At 37.6% G+C, this 16063-nt stretch overlaps 1 protein-coding gene across 3 annotated transcripts in view; it reads left to right on the top strand.

Moving 5' to 3' along the window:
• The window catches only part of GNAS (GNAS complex locus), a 153506-nt gene that overhangs the window by 77760 nt on the left and 59683 nt on the right, over nt 1-16063 (top strand). For all 3 annotated transcript variants that reach the window (XR_011049568.1, XM_068416453.1, XM_068416454.1), the window contains exons 3-4: nt 14342-14396; nt 14474-14593. Coding sequence is in view for 2 of the 3 variants with exons in the window: in XM_068416453.1 (XP_068272554.1) it covers nt 14342-14396; nt 14474-14593 (175 nt within the window). In the remaining variant the exon portion in view is untranslated. The remainder of the gene's footprint in view (nt 1-14341; nt 14397-14473; nt 14594-16063) is intronic.

Genomic DNA, 16063 nt, shown 5'->3' with positions numbered 1-16063 from the left:
TGAGGGTATTTTTGTTATTGTTGCCTGGTAATACTTGATGTTTATTTCCAAATATTTTTCTTATATCATCTTCTCTTCTGGTAGTGCAAAACTTCTTTTAATAACTGGAACAGAAATGAAAATATTTCATATAATATTAAATATCATTATAGAAATCAGTGTGATACTTTAAAGGCAGCTGTTGCTTGATGCATGTTGAATTCTGGGCTGTACTTCTTGCTAATTTGCTTTCAGAAAAACCTTTGTGTTTGTGTTACTGTCAGGAACTATTTATGTATTTGATTTTTATTCAAATTTCAACATTGCCTTCCAGTCTAGGTAGAAAATAGAATATAATCTTACAAACTCCAGGTAGAAGACGAGTTTTTGTCTGGCTTTTTTAATTGATTCTATGTTGGGGGGGCAGTTCTCGTGGGGTGAGTTGTCTTCGTATCAGCAACGCAGTTCTCATCCAGAGACTCAGCTGCCATGTGAGGGTCTCCCCATGCTGGCAGCACCTGGCAGCCCCTCTCCTATCTCCTCCCAGGTGGGAGGGGAGGAATGTGGAGTAACAATTAAAACCAGTTGAAGTGTTGCTTTAACCTGTTCCAAGTACACTGTTTATACAGGTGGTTGCAAACAGAGGTGGTTACAGTGTTAACACGGAGTAGTATGCTCTGACATTTTTTTTCTAGACCTCTTCTGCTGAACTGACATGGGCAAAGTGGTGGTTCTGCTTGGGTTTGCTGTCCTCTCCTGATTTCATTGCAGTCACGTACGCAAATAAGTATTGCAAATTTTTTTTTTTTTCTTAAAGCATGGACATGGAAAATGATTTAAAAAGGCACTTAGATAAACTCTGCAGAAATAAAAAATCCAGACCATCAGAGGTACATAGTACTCAGATCAGTTTGGGCTTGTTACCAGTGTGGTGTGGCCTTTGAGACCTGTTCGGTTTTGGTGTCGAGTTGATTTTTGAGAATTTTATGCACAAATTTGTTTCTTTGTGCTTTTATGCTTACTATTTCCAGTGCTGGCTTTGAAATTCAGCATAGTTCATCTCTTTTTGCATGGAAACTTGATCATAATTAAACAATTTCTGTGTGAGTTCTTGGGCTGCTGAGAGAGTAACTTTGTTTAAGTGTGTCGAGGTATCTGTGTGTAAATACATCAGAGCTTTACTGAGCATATGAGGAGAGTGTGCTAACAGCTACAATTTTAATTTAGTTTTGAATGAGTTTAAAGTTCAATTTGGCTATACTTAGAGACTGGCTTTCTTATGATCATAATTTCTTTTAAGTGATTTTTTGCTCCTGTTGCTTTGTGAGGGACTAAAATAGAGAAAACTTTTTCAGAATATGAACCATTGTCCAAAAACGCTGGCAATTGCACAAGTAAGGTGAAATGGAAACTTTTCCTCCTGTAATTTTACAGTTTCAGGAGACATAGGTGTTGGTTGTAACAATAGGAGATTTTAAAACATCCGAAATGAGATTTTAAAGCTTACGTCCTTTTGTATCAGGAGAGTCTGTGCTTCCTTGACTTCTTTGTTTAAGACTAATAATCACAAAGGTTTCCCGTGAGGTATGTAGGAGACGTGGATACTTCTGTTGTTCGCTTAAGAGATATAAACTACACCTTTTTCTTTTACGTTGAGTGCAGCCATAACTTGGTATGAATGACCCTTTGCTATAGCTGAGCCAAAGCTATTGTACCTCAGAGCTTTAGGATTGGAACATGCTAATCTAGAGGGTAAAGTTTTCTGTTCTCCTAGAGGAAAGCATCGCTCAAGTGAGGTTATGGGAGGTGTTAGAACAGCTTCAGTGTTGCGGTGACTGTCTGCAGAGGAATGTCACCAGTGAAGTGGGGGGACCTCGCTTAAGAAAAAGCGGGTGTTGGTTTAGACCAACAAGCTTTTCGCTGCTGCAATTTCTTTTAGAATGGTGACTTTCCCTGCTCTGTGTTGGATCCCCTGTTGCGAGTCGTGTTCAGCCCCCAGTCCCCACAGGAGCAGTGCGTTGTCGTAGCTGGTCTGAGCACTTCCCAGCTATGGTAAGCGTTGCAGTCCATGTCTCGTGCAACCTCGAATGTTGGCACAGTCTCGTCTCAGTAAAAATGTAGTAGTAACATTAGCAATGTGGGAGATACTATATAAATAGCAATGCAGTCAGGTTTCTTGGAAGTCTGTATGCGGGAGTTTTGATTTTGTGACACAAATGCTCTTTTAATGGAAATAATTCACACTGAGTTCTGCTTGTTTTAATTCTCGTTGCCTCATGCCATGATGTAGTTGCTTCTTACTGCGTAGAAATGAACAAGACATTGTGTGACTGTAGCATTAACAAACCTGTCCTTGATAAACATGAGGTTGGGTGTTAATCTGTGAAGCTTCATGTGACCTGTAAGAATAAACCTCAGTGTTAGGGGTAACAGAGCTAGGTGTTTTGTTTCTAGTGAATGTTGGTAGACTTGCTCTGTTGAGGACTGCCTGCTCACTGGTACTTGTGAGGTAAGGGAAGATCATTTAACTACGATTGGGACTTAAAATGGTTTTAAGATATTTTTTCCAGAATAAGGAAGAAACTGCTTTGAATTCCAGTTTAGAACAGAATCCAGCTGGCTCTGTGTTTAAATCTAGAATAACAGAGCCCTGATTAATCAATATTTACTGGAAGCTGTGAGGACACAGCAAAGTTCACAAGATGAAGTACCTTTCTTATTTTAAAGACAGGAAATGTGGTGATGGCATTGGACGTATTAACCTGAAATAAAGACAACCTTAGCTGAGAGTTGTGTGTGGTGCTGGGGAATTCGTCCAGAGAAGAGTAATCCCGTGTAGTTTTTTGGAGGCGTGGTGTGTTGTGGTTTTTTATTTTGGTTTGCTTTTTGACATCTATTATGTAGGAGCCTAATATTAGGTTCTATTAGGAACAGTCAGAGCAAAAACTGTACTGTACCAAATTTTGAGTGGTAGCAATCAGGGAGACCTTTAGTTTAGAGGTATGAGACAGCATTAGAATAAAGACAGCCCTACAAGTGGTGGTCTTGCACAGCCTTCATTTTCCCTGCGCTTGAAAAGAAGTTTTGAGTCCCCCTAACTTACACCGCAAGAAAAATAGCAGAGGTTGCCCAGCTGCTTTCGTCTTACACCGCATGGTGTGCTTACGTGATGTGATGGGGAAGGAAAGACAAATAATAATCAGCTTCAATTTTATTCCGCTCTAAAGCGAGGAAAAAGTTTTGAATTCTTGAAATGTTTGGCAGAAGAGATTTGTTGCCCAGTTAGCCATGCGTTTGCCTTCCACATTTGTTATTGACTGGAGATGTGGTAGTAAGCAGGCAGAAACTGTAACATTACCTTTGGTATGATGGGGAGAGTTGGTCCCTGGGTACAGGGATCATTTAATTGACCTTGACTTCTTCTCCATTGTTTGTTTCAGAGCAGATATTACTTGATGTTATATTAGAAGCTGTTAAAATCCACTGTACATTTGGGACAATATGGCTATATAACATAAATTTTTCTGGAGCTTTTCCGACTTATGAGTGCAGGGATAGAACTAGATGACTCTTGTGTGTTACTATTTAGTGAGGCTGATCTGACCTCCTGGAAAACATCTGTAAAGGATTTTTCAGATTGTTCCATTCGCTTCCTTTTTTAGAAAACTGTTTTCTAAAACTTGGTAACAATTTTTGGAGACATATTCAGATAAAACAAGATCCAGAATTTTCTAGTGAGTTGTTCAGAGATCTGGTAAGTCACTTCTGATTTACAGAGGCCGTCCTAGCTAGAAATCAGCAGAGCAGGTGTTTTTTTTAACATCCTTAACATCAACTGTGTAAAATACTTTAAAGAAATAATATTTTTACTTAAAAACATCTGAATTTGCCACACATTATACATATATGAGAGAGGCATGTGTACAGCTTTGAATATCCAAAATAATTGATGTTACAGAGGAGTTACTGAACTATTAAGCCAGTTATAGTTGAAACTGTATTACACCGGTGTCTGTACAGGCAAGCTGACATTTGAAAGGCTGTAGTACTAATGTTTTCAAACTGCACCTGGTAGCATTGTATTTAAGAAGTGTAACTAGTAGCTGAGTTTGGTCTCTTCTGCATAAGACTGCTTAACTGTGATCCCCCTGTGTTTTGAAGAAAAGTGTGACACACGGCCATAACACAGAGCTGTCAGAAAAAGAAGGGCAGACTGAAGATATGTGGATGTCTTGCACGTGAGAACTTGCATTGTACTTTATCTTCAAAGACTGCGGAATAACTTGCATCCCCATGTTTACATAAGCAGAGCTGTGTTCAACTTATGGTAAATTTTGCTTCCAAAGCTTTTGTAACTTAATTTTTCAGTGGAAGGATGCTGGTTTTTCTTTGTATAACATAGGCCATGCAGCGTTCTTAAAGGTTCTGCGCATTCTGGCCCCCATCCATCACAGTACTTAAACCATGAGTAGCCCTATTAAAGTTGATAGAATTACTCATGTGCTTAAAATTAAACATGTGCTTAAGTGCTTTGATGGATTAGAGCCAAAGTTGTCAGCACCTTGCTTTGTTACAGGCTGTTACACCTGCCTCTCTGTGCACTAGCCTGGATCTTTAAGGGACAGGTTTTCAGATTTGCTCGTTCCAATATTTAGTTACTCTGTGTTCTAAAAATGCGGTTTACGTGCACAGTCATAATAAATTCATACACTGTCTGGAAGTATAAATACACAACAACTCTTGAAATCTAACAGTACGTGACAAATTTCACAAGATTTTTTTCTGGGGATTTCAGTGGGAATGTTTTGCTAATTGTTTACCTGGAAACAAGACATCTATGACGTTTTTCACAAAACTAGCTTTCTATTGAAATCTGGATTTTAATAAAGTGTATAATGGAAATCACCATTTAGATACGACAGCACACTGTTAAGAATGACTGTGAACTTGAACTTCCCAAAAGCTGAGATCGATAGGGGCTGTTCTAGTTTCTGCTGATAATGCTGAGTTTGTGAGCATTTAGGCAATTCTTTAAGGCTTATAACTAAGGTTGCATGTACCTGACAGCTCTCCATCCTTGGAGATAACTGTAAATCATACAACACATTGTATGAATTTGAACCTTCCCCTTTTTCTGTCTCTGTGGTGCTGTTGTCTTTCTGATGTCTGTGTCTTACTGCTAACGTGCAGGGTTTTGGGTTAAAAACATTGGGTTTTGTCGCTGTTAGAGGCAAGCACCTTCCAGATAGCCTGTCTACAATATCACATGCCAGAAGTGTTTCAGATTGTAATGGAGATTATAATCACTTAAAAATTCAAGAGATTTTTAAGACTGACCATCTTCCACCTGTCTTGTTACTGTCTTCCCTACTGCATTGCATCCTGCTTGGGCTGGTCTGTGGGTGTACTTATTTGGTGTCCAGTGTTCCAACCATTTTTATTTTAGGGCTTCTTTCCATTTAATATTGGCACTTAGCCAGCTGTGTACTTTTTTTAGTTTTAAGTAGCAGTGAGGTCATTAGCCATTATAGGAGCTATTCCTCTCATTCTTGTACGCAAACCCCTGAAGAGCTCTGGGATGTGATTGCCCTCTTTGGAAAGCTTCATACCCGATCCTGGCTGAAGAAATTACTAGAATATAGACATTGACAAAACAGTGTCAGAGCAAATGAAACTCATAGGGCACTCATCAAATTAATGTTTCAAAGTTTAGACAAAAGTGCTTTGAAAGTGCCTGAAAACTAAGGTGAGAACAAGACCCCCAGTTACGATGCCGTTACCTGTCTGTATTTTAAAATAAAGTCTCTGCAGTGCCAAGGGTGAAATGATGAACAACACAGCAAATACCCCGGTTTTCACAGAAGGTGTTGTGGGTCCATGTATGCTGCAGTGTCTGGTCAGTATATACTCACAAGACAGTATTTTTTCTGGACATGAAGAGATAGATAGACCCAATCAGGTAACTCAGGAGACCCTAGTAGATTGGATCTGCTGTGAAGGATGGCTGTACAAGCAGACAACCTGAAACAGTGGAGAGTATGTCCTGAGAGGTGGCGTGTACTGTATTTCAGTGCTATTGCACAGTTGGACATAAATGTTTCAAAAAGGTGATGCCCAAAGTGCATGTTTCCTTTTGTTCTGTGTTAATAATGACCTCATTCACAGTGCTAAAATAAGTAAATTTTTTAAAAAAGTCTTTGTGCTTCCTGACAGCAGGTTGAAATGGTTATCTCAAAATAGTGAATTGTACAAGGCAAGATGATTCAGCAAGTTTAACTTGAATCCTCCTATTCCTGCTGGTTGTGAGAGGTGTCCTTCCGTACCAGAAAAGAATCACAAAGTGTACCCTGAGGACTCTAGCCTTGTTAATTATTGTATTATTAAGAGAGAATACTGAACTTTTGAGGATACCTTTTATTGTAATATGCTTAATTACTTGTACTTAGAGCAAGAAAATGAGACTGGTGTGTTACCCTCTTTATGCATGCCTGAAGAGCTAGAGACCAAGTTTGCAATTTACAAAGGTGTTTAATTGCCCGGTATGAATTAAAGGGCCTTTGTCAACCTCATACATCACAAAGCTCTTTGTGAACACCTCTGTTTTCATTCCTTACCTAAACTATTGCTAGTTAATTAGCTGAGGTAAATGGAGCAGCATAAGCAGAATTATGCTGCTTAATATTGGGTCTGTGATGGTCTCTTTGTGCCACTTACAGGTATAAAGGGACTGTAAACCAGTTAAACTGGTTTTACATAGGAATTTGCAAAGCCGAAGGGGAGCCCCAAGGTGGCTTAGAGCCAGAATAGCATCTCTGTGCCACATCCACCGCGGCAGATGGAGGTGTGTGTCCTGCCACCCTCCAGGCTCCTTGGACTTCATTGGGAGCCCAACCTGCCCACAACCAGCCCTCGCATCAGATAGCCATGGAGGCAGAGTACAGTTACCCTTTAACCTTTACACCTGGGATGTCACAGTGAGAACAGGTAAAATAAACGTTGAGTTAATTAGGTTTGTATTTAGGGATGCCTTTTTTAGAGTTTTATAGTAATTTCATTATAGTTTTGTTACCTAAGAAACAAGTCACACTCCTAGCCCCTAACACTCCAGTGTAAATAATGATGAAAAATAACATCACCTCTGCTTTCACAGAGCTGTGATAGGTTTTTTTTATCAGTGCTTCAGTACTTCGTATTTCTTGCCTTTTAACTTAGAGAATGATTTTGTCATTCCGTAAATAGAAGGTATCTCTGCACTTACATTTCTTATCGTATCTTCATCTATTTATGGCCGCATAGTAAGATGTGCATGTAACTCATGGAGGTAAACATTGTTATACATTAAAACAAGCAATGGTAAAGCAGTTTATAGTGTTTTTTCCAGTATTTAAAGGAGAACTTGTGGAAGCCCTGTATGTGTTGTCTATTCTATATATTGTGTCACATGTGTGTGTGAAAGTAATTATGCTTCAGGGGATAATTGAACTAAGTTCTCCCAAATCATTTAGGTCACAATTAGATCTGTGCAACATGATTAATTTTTAACTGTGTCTTTAAATCAAAGTGTATAATGACAAAATTATTCAACCTGTTAGGTTTTTCTTTTTCCAAAAGATATTATTTATAGAGAAAGCGAATAGTCTATCCTCATAGTGGTTCTTTTTCTATTATTATTATTTCTTCTCACAGTAAATCATCTTTGGTAGCTGGATAATACAATTTGTTGTTACCCAGAATCTTGAAGAAATAAAACCAAGACTCTTCAAAGTTTGGGGGGGGGGAAAAGGTGGTGCAGGAGGAAGAGCATGGTATTAGGGAGGGGAAACTACATTTCTGCATCCAGCAGCAGCAAAGGTCTGTTGCTTTCAGTGAGATGCTTGATAGGTACACGGTCAGCGTTACCAGCATGGCACTGACTGTGTAGAGTGCTCTAGATTAAATTTTGTCAGCTAGCTATGCCTTTGGGTAACTTTATTTCATTGTACAAGGTGGCAGAGTTATCAAGAACAAAGTATTAATGTGGTTAGAAAATCTCTTTCCATTCTGCTGCAAGTGAGGACCCAACTAAATCATATTTCCTGTCGAAAGCTGTACAGAGCTGCTGCTATGCAGCTGATGCATGGTGGCTGCTACCCGTGGTACCGCGTGTGCTCGTCCTTTTTGTTCTTGAACAGTACAGAACAGAAAATCTCTTTGAAGTTGGCAGAATTACTGAGGTATCTCTGTGGTATGGTTATAAATGAAGAGTTTGATTTGCAAAAGATATTCAGTGGTTTTTGTTATTGCATTTTAACAGTTTTGTCGGTAAAATTGGTACTTTGTCATAGATCTAGGATGAATTATTTCAGCTTCAGTCTGAATACTCTAGGCACCTATTTTCCCCCATTTTCAAGTGCCTCTAACTTGGCCTCTGCCCTGTTTGCTGTTCTAGCTGTTATATTTTGAGATAATTGCCATGTTGTTCAGTTAGAAATAACCCAGGCTGCTAAACCAAATTTATCTTATTGTTGAATAGTAAAGTACCGCAGAATTTTTGTAATGTGGATTGGTAGCAAAATCTTAATTGAATTTCCTTGCTTGTGGTCGTGCGTCCGAGATCTTGCCTGCACTGCTCTGTTTTTATGAGGTCAGTTGGCAGGTTTGCATTTTTGTTAACTTCCATAAGGTGCAGTAAACAAATTTTAATGCAGATTTTATGGAATGTTTATGAAATCTATAAGCATGTTTCACTGCACCAAAGACACCTTATTTAGATTAATAGCTATGTTTAAAGCCCACGTGCCTGTGAAGTGCATGACTGCCTGTCAGAGAACCAAATTCTGTTTTAAAATGAAACTGATATATTAACGTTTCATTTGCTTTCAATGTGTAATTGCGATGGGCTTTTGGAGGTGAGCAGAAAGGGGACAGCCCATGGCTGCTTCCCTGTGCAGTTCATGTTTGTTGGTAATACTTGAAAGCGAAGCCAGATGCACCTGTGTTGAAACACAACAATGTCGTTTTCTCCTATAAAAAGCCAGAGGGAATTTAGTTGTTTTGTAAGATTTTTGTTCTGGCTCTTATACTTGCAAATTGATTCACTTACCTGGCAGTGCTTTGCATGGGCAAGGGAAGCTTTTCACTAGATAGAGTTGTTATGTCAGCAAGTTCAGGAGTGAGCGAAGTTTGACAGTGCTTCAGAAATAAAGGTAATTTATGCATTATACCGATCACTGAAGGTGGCAGAAGCCAGGCTGTTTACAGTCTTGTAAGACAAAGGCTAATGCTCTGTATTAACAGTACGTGATTACATTTTAACATGCTCTGTTAAAATGGTCTATATATACTCTTCAGGCGTGTACATTTTGCAATACAAGTTTAAGAGAAACTTTCAGCTTTTTTATTATTTGCAACAGCATCCTGAGAAGGACAAAAAATTGGGAACATAATTAATAAAGAACATTTTAACATGGTTTGGGGGGATTATTATATAATACAAAGCCAGTCATTTTAAGTAGGTGTCCTTGTGTCGCATGGCATACTCTGCCCGTGCTGTTACGTACCCTTGAGGATTCTAGACAGGCTCACTTGTGGTGAAATAATGTATACACACTATTAAATTGCAAACCATTATGTGGCATTATTTATTATGCTAAGGCTGCACATAGGAAATCATGTGTTAAAAGACAAAGTGAGAAAGAAAATTACATTTTGCAAAAATGAAAGCTAGCGTTTATGTCCACAATATGCAAAGAATGTTCCAGTATTTTGTATTCACGTTGTAAATATTCATGTTCCAGGGTATGTTCCTTTTTTAGGCCATGTTCATAGTGGGATTAATTGGCAATCATAATTTACCCTCATTAAAAGCCTTTTTCTGTTCCATATTATCTGATCAAAGTCTTTTTACTTTCACTCAACTGTTGCATCCCACAGCATTAAATTCACCTCTTTGCAGTGTTCTTCATAACACGTCTAATGTTTGGTTCCTAAAATATTCCTACATTTAAAGTGTGGAGTTTCCTGTATAATCAGGGGATTTGGGGGAGATGTGGGGAGGGTTTCCCCACTAGCTTAGATAATTGATATATATTAAAATGATAGTGCTGTATTATCATGGCTATCTTTCCTTCTAAAGGAAAAGAAAAATATTATTGTTGTTGCTTTGCACTGTGCACGTTTCAGATTTTTTTCTAGATATCTTATCGTGGGTTTGTAGAATTTGAAGAAACATATAACTTCATTTCCGTTCATAAAATCTATTTTTTGCTGGGAAAAAGAAGTGATAGACTACATTCTGATTTAAAACTAGGTAGTTCTTTGTATTTTTCTCTTCAATCTTGTCCAAACTCTGCCTGTTGAACAGAACTTTGCAACAAAGCATACAGGTTCTTTACCTGTCAGTAGTGACCAAGAAATTCAGACTTCTTTGCTTTCGGAAATTTAGATTAATGGCATAAAGAGGTCGCAGGAATTATTGATTTATTACTTTTTTTCTTTGCTTCCCTTTTTTTTTTTTTTTTTTTTTTTTAAGTTCTTTAACATGTTTTGTTTTGACATTCATTTCGGCACCACATTTTTTTTAACTTTTCTACCTGTGAGATGTTTGTACTGGGCGAGCTGAATCCTTGGTCCTCTGGAATGTTCTTTTAAAATTTTAAATATTTTTTCTAAGTTCCAAGTAACGGTTATTCATATTGTCTGGAAGGTAAACCAGAAATGAACATTAAAATTAAATTAGTTTGTTTTCTGATAATCTGTTTGGTAATGTGTTTATTGGATAAGATTTGATAAAGTCTGAGTAAAAATGTTGCAATTTTTATAGTAAAACTCAGCCACAGGTGGAGTTGTTCTTTACTAAATACTGATTAGGTTTGTTTTCAAGGAATATTTGATTTTCCTGACCTTTTATGTCATTCTAATTTCATGTTATTTGAATTAAAATGTCATCTCTTTTTATAGTGCCTAAAATAGACTTTATTAGTTTTCCTGAAAGCTATGTGCAGCTTTGCTTTGGCCCATTTAAATACTGAAAACAGCAGGATTTGAGATTTTTCTTATAATCCTCAACTAATAGAGTTTAATGCTTTGTTTGGCCTTCCCTACACAGCCTAAAAAAAAGTTTTAAACAAGATTAAAAATATGACCTTATTAACCCATGGCATCTAAAGATACAGAACAGGCCCGCGGAGCCATCAGTCGTTCGTTAGCCGGGATAGCATGGTGCCATTCCCAATCTACTCGCTCTGTTCCAGAGGAAAACATTTTGGGAGCCCAGCTTTCTTTTGCAGTTTTGGCCGTCGTGCCAGCACCTGGGAATAAAAAAGAAAAAAGTTAAGAATCTGTTTCTAAGTTGAATATTCAGTCTTCGTGGTTGGGGAAAATAAAGTTCAATTACTTTTGGAAATTTGAGGTGCAACCTGGCTGGGATTTCTCAAAAACAATTCTGGCAGAGTGAAGGGACGGCAGAGGTGGGCTTAGGTTTTATTTACTGCACTTCATTAGTCCCTGAAATGAAATGAGTTTCACCTTTCTTATTTTGAAGAGAAGTTACAGTTGTATGTGAGCTGTTGGGTAGCTGATTCATGAACATGTTGATTTCCAGAAGAATAAAGTATCTCATTGTCATGGAAGATTTATGCTTAGTAAACATTACAAAACACAAAATGACATGATACATTCATTGCTGTGTAATAAGATTCCTTGTTTACTGGGCATGCTATAGGGCCATGGCAACAAAACCAGAAATAGGAACTATGAGTATTCTTGTTGTAAAGATGATGATGGTTATCAAGCAGTTTGTTAATTGCTGGAGTTTTACATCACTCCGTATTCATAATCACTTTGCAGTGCTGCTAGTGGCGTGAGGATCGGTGAAGAGGTGTGAATGTGAAAGTTTGACCAAAACCTATAGTAAAAAAAAAATGTATTTTATTGTATGGTATGGAAGAATTGGGTAAATGTGCATTTAGCTGATGCTTTGAGACAGTTATCTGCAAGTGTTCCAGGGGAGAGAATGTAACTACAGTTTGCTAAAATAAAAACAAAACCAAAAAAAACACCAACAAAACCCAAGACTTTCTAAACTTCTGTCTTTCTAATGATGTTCCAAAACAAATCAAAATGACTGAATGTTATTTCTTTGCTTAATCCTTTAAAAATACTGATACCTTGCTTAACTTGTAGCGTATCAGTTGCCCTTTTGATCTCAACAGGGCAGAATCTGGGTACATGTTGATTAAGTTCAAGGCCCAGTTGAAAATTGGAGACAAAATCAAGCCAGACAAATTGCTTACGCTGTCATTGATAAACATTTCCTGCTTTCATACCATTATTTACATTTTTTTAGTAAAGGAACATCATTTTAAAAAAACAGAAATTAGCTGATGTTTTTGCAACCATATGTGCACTAACTGAAAAATACAGTATTTGAACACCTTCCATACGTCTTGGCTTGTGGAATGGAGAGTTTAAGACCTGGGGCAATAGAAAGCATTGAAGATGGGAAGGAAGAGGGTGAAAAGGCCTCAGTTTTTCCTCTCTTTTTCCTGTCTTATTTATTTTCCTTAGTTCAGTGCTTTTGGCCTTTCCTGGCTTAATGCCACCTTCCCATCAGCAGTGCCAAATCCCTAAAGCAAGAAAAATTGGTAGCCTTCAGGAATAAGGTGGTCTGTAGGTAGATCAAGAAGCCTAGGGAAACCAAAAATTCCCATCTGATTATTGATCATTTCATTTTCTTTCTGCATCGAGCTTCACCGACCTCCCTCGCCCTGCCCCATAGTTTTGATAATATACGCGGTGGTCAGTGAGGAGGAGCTGATGTTCAGAGATAATCGTGTTTCTGTTTGGTAGAGTTGCGCTGCCGATTCAGACGTGTTCTCTGCACAGCTAAGTCAGCCCGAATGAGGTGATTTGGTGCTGCTGTTTGCTTTCCATCTGTAAGAGCAGCACTTGCATTGCAGTCGTGCCTTCACGGCCGTAGAATGTATAGTAAGATCCTCCGCGCCTGTATCGAAAAGGCAGCGTAACACGCGGCTGGCACGGGAGTGTTTTCCTTCACCCTGTCTTTTGCAAAAGTTGCATCAATCTTTCATTGATAACGAAAATTCCCACCACTCTTGGACGTCTGCGTCTGCCTTGTTATTTAAACCGTACTTTTTTTTTTCCTGCTGTTCTTCTGCATTCTTGATTGGTGAATATGCTTTCAGTTTCGTTTTGGTGGTTGGTTGTGAATGATTATAGAAAGGAAAAAGTGATAAAAGGCATTTGCAATATGAGTACTTAATTAACTCAGTAAAATGAGGTTTTCAAGCTGTGGTCTGTAAACTGGAAGTGTGAGCAATACCTTTTAAAGGGTAAAAAAGAAAACATACTGTTGGTAGCTTCAAGTTTCTGGGATACTGTGCTGGAAAATGTTAGTTTTCAAAATGAAGAAAATTAAAAATAGTTGGTATAAATATTCAGATAATGAAAGCGTTCTGTAAAAACAATTTAATGAAGATTAAAAGGTCACTTTAGACAATTTAGGTCGGTTTTTTTTTAGTAAATGCATGGCTAACTTGGTTAACCTCAAAGTAGTCATTTTATGCTGTGTATAGCAAGAAATTAATAATGTAAAAATTTTGTTATAGCGCATTAAAATTAAGTTACAGTTTACAGACTCAATGCTATTAATGCCTTCAGGATGCTAATTCCTGGTTATACCAACTGTTTGATCGTGCATTTTATTTGATTGCACTATTTAGCATTGAGAATAATTATTGTCAGAGTTGACATAAAATACAATACAAATATAGTAGAGGCAGGAATTTACACTCTAGCTTGCTTGAGCCTGATGCTTTTTAATTTGGCTGCAGTTAATCCCAAATGATAGTGCTCATATAAAGCATTCCAAGTGGGTTTTTTTAGCTTACTCTTCTGCTTGTAGTTAAAAGGTAATTTTACATATTTGCATTAGTCCTTTATTATTTATTTTAGATTTTATGTCTGAACTGTTAGTTTGAATGTCTTGGTCAGGTTGAGTTCTCTGCTCTAGCTTTTTCTGCTGTGACATCATTTTTGTGTTTTAATTTTTTTGTACTTTGAGGTTCTTTGATCTCCTTTCATTTGTTTCTACTTTTAATAACTTACACATTTTTTTTCCTCTGTTTCCAGTTTGTGCTCTTCTAATAACTTCCACATATGTCTAGTATTTTGCATTCAAATGAATTAAAATTTGTTTGATTTTGTTAATCAAGTTTATCTACAAAAGTATTCAATGACTGGGAGCGCTTTAGTCAATAGTGGAAATATAGTTTTGATAGAATAGTTTTTAAGTTTATGTTTTGTTTCAAAAAGGTATTTGCTTTTATGGCTTACAATTTAATAATGTATTTTTTTATTACAGGGAGAAGAAAATGAAAATTCAGGATATTAAAAACAATATTAAAGAAGCTATAGAGGTAAACTTAGGAGCTATTGTTTTTAACCAAAGTTAGATATTTAGACACTCTCTGCAATATTTTTCTTTTCTTTGCAGACAATAGTGACAGCAATGGGCAATTTGGCACCTCCAGTTGAACTAGCCAATCCAGAGAACCAGTTTCGAATTGACTACATCTTAAATTTAGCCAACCAGATAGACTTTGATTTCCCACCGGTAAGTAAATAATTTGAGTTTACAGTCATGCTTTTTTGCAAATGATTATGTTTCACTGCACTGTAGTAAATATTTACAAAAACCAGTGAGGTGCTCTTTTGGGAATTACTACAGTAGGTGTCTTTGGTCAGTGTTGATCAAATAAAGTATATAGCAATGGAGCTAGAATATTCAGGCTGATCCTTTATGAACACAGAGACCCTTGTCTACTCTCTTGTGCTCTACCAAAATAATCAGCTACAGTTAAGATGAGCAGCGCTGGCAGTAATGTTTGGATATTGTTGGGAATTGCTCTGCCCAAAAGGAGTGAAGTTATGCACGGCAGTCGGTTGATGATTAGCTGGCATTTAGCAATATTGTGTTTTTCTCTTTTGGAAGAACAGTAAGAGTTTTCTTGCTGATTCAGACGTGTTTTCTGACAGCTGTGTCAGCCAGACTCTCTGCAAAGGCTCCACATACTACGTCCTTGCCCCAGCCCTCCCAGTCCTAGTTAATCATTCAAAATGTGAGCAACCCCAGAGTAAATGCAGAAAGTGTAATTATTTGTTTGATGGTATAACTTTGTGCCCACTCGCTGTGATTATTTCTACTGTATCTCAAGCAGACTAGTAGCAGAAGCCCATGAAAATACATTTGGCAGACACTGAACTCTTAAACGCTGAGAAGATATTAATTACCATGAAGTACCTTATACTTGCAGTAATACAGGAGTGTTTCAAAGCTTGTATTGTCTCTCTGTGCACTGTTTCAGAGGGCTGAGGGTAGGAATTATGATGTTATATCAAAATCATGATCCATTTACACTAGAATTTTGTTTCCAGCAGTAGTCAGTTCCAAGTGCTTGAAAGGAAGGCTCAAGTGCAAATAGTAGTAAGATGTGGGATAGTTTGCACCAGAGCAAGGTTTTCGTAACTCTGATTTATAAACAGTATTGAACAAGCTAGTCTGAAAGCAATGACAGTTACCTTTTGCAACTGTTGTCCCTTCTGGGAATTCCTCTCCTTCCATCTGCCTTTATTAAAAGAAAAAAAAACAAACAAACAAAACCACATACTTTGTGTACAAGGCAGAAATCATGTGCTATTAGGAATTAATTGGAAATATTATCATTGTAATCTTCAAATCCAGTAATGTTCAAAGTTCAGCAGGCACAGGGAGGTTGATGGAGAGGGGGAAGTATGATTCTTCCATAGCACATAAAATGTTGTGTTAGTCATTGTAGCTTAAAGAATCTTAAATAAATTGGAGATTTTGAGATTTTCAACTTGACATCTCTTTAATTTTGACACTTGTCAGTGTTATTCATAGGAATATTTAATCCCTTCTTCTGCTAGAGGGACAAAAAATTCATGCTTTGAGAATAGTTTTAGGAGAATATTCGAGAGAAAGGACAGTGGCTCCTTACTCTGCTCTGCGTGCTCTTGACCTGGCTGCGTGCCCACAGCTCTCCTACTGCCCATTGTTTTGTGA

Source organism: Nyctibius grandis, chromosome 19 (genome assembly GCF_013368605.1).
Source record: "Nyctibius grandis isolate bNycGra1 chromosome 19, bNycGra1.pri, whole genome shotgun sequence".
Lineage (NCBI taxonomy): Eukaryota > Metazoa > Chordata > Aves > Nyctibiiformes > Nyctibiidae > Nyctibius > Nyctibius grandis.
Note: the sequence above shows the minus strand (reverse complement) of the source record. Positions and strands in the feature narration are given on the sequence as shown.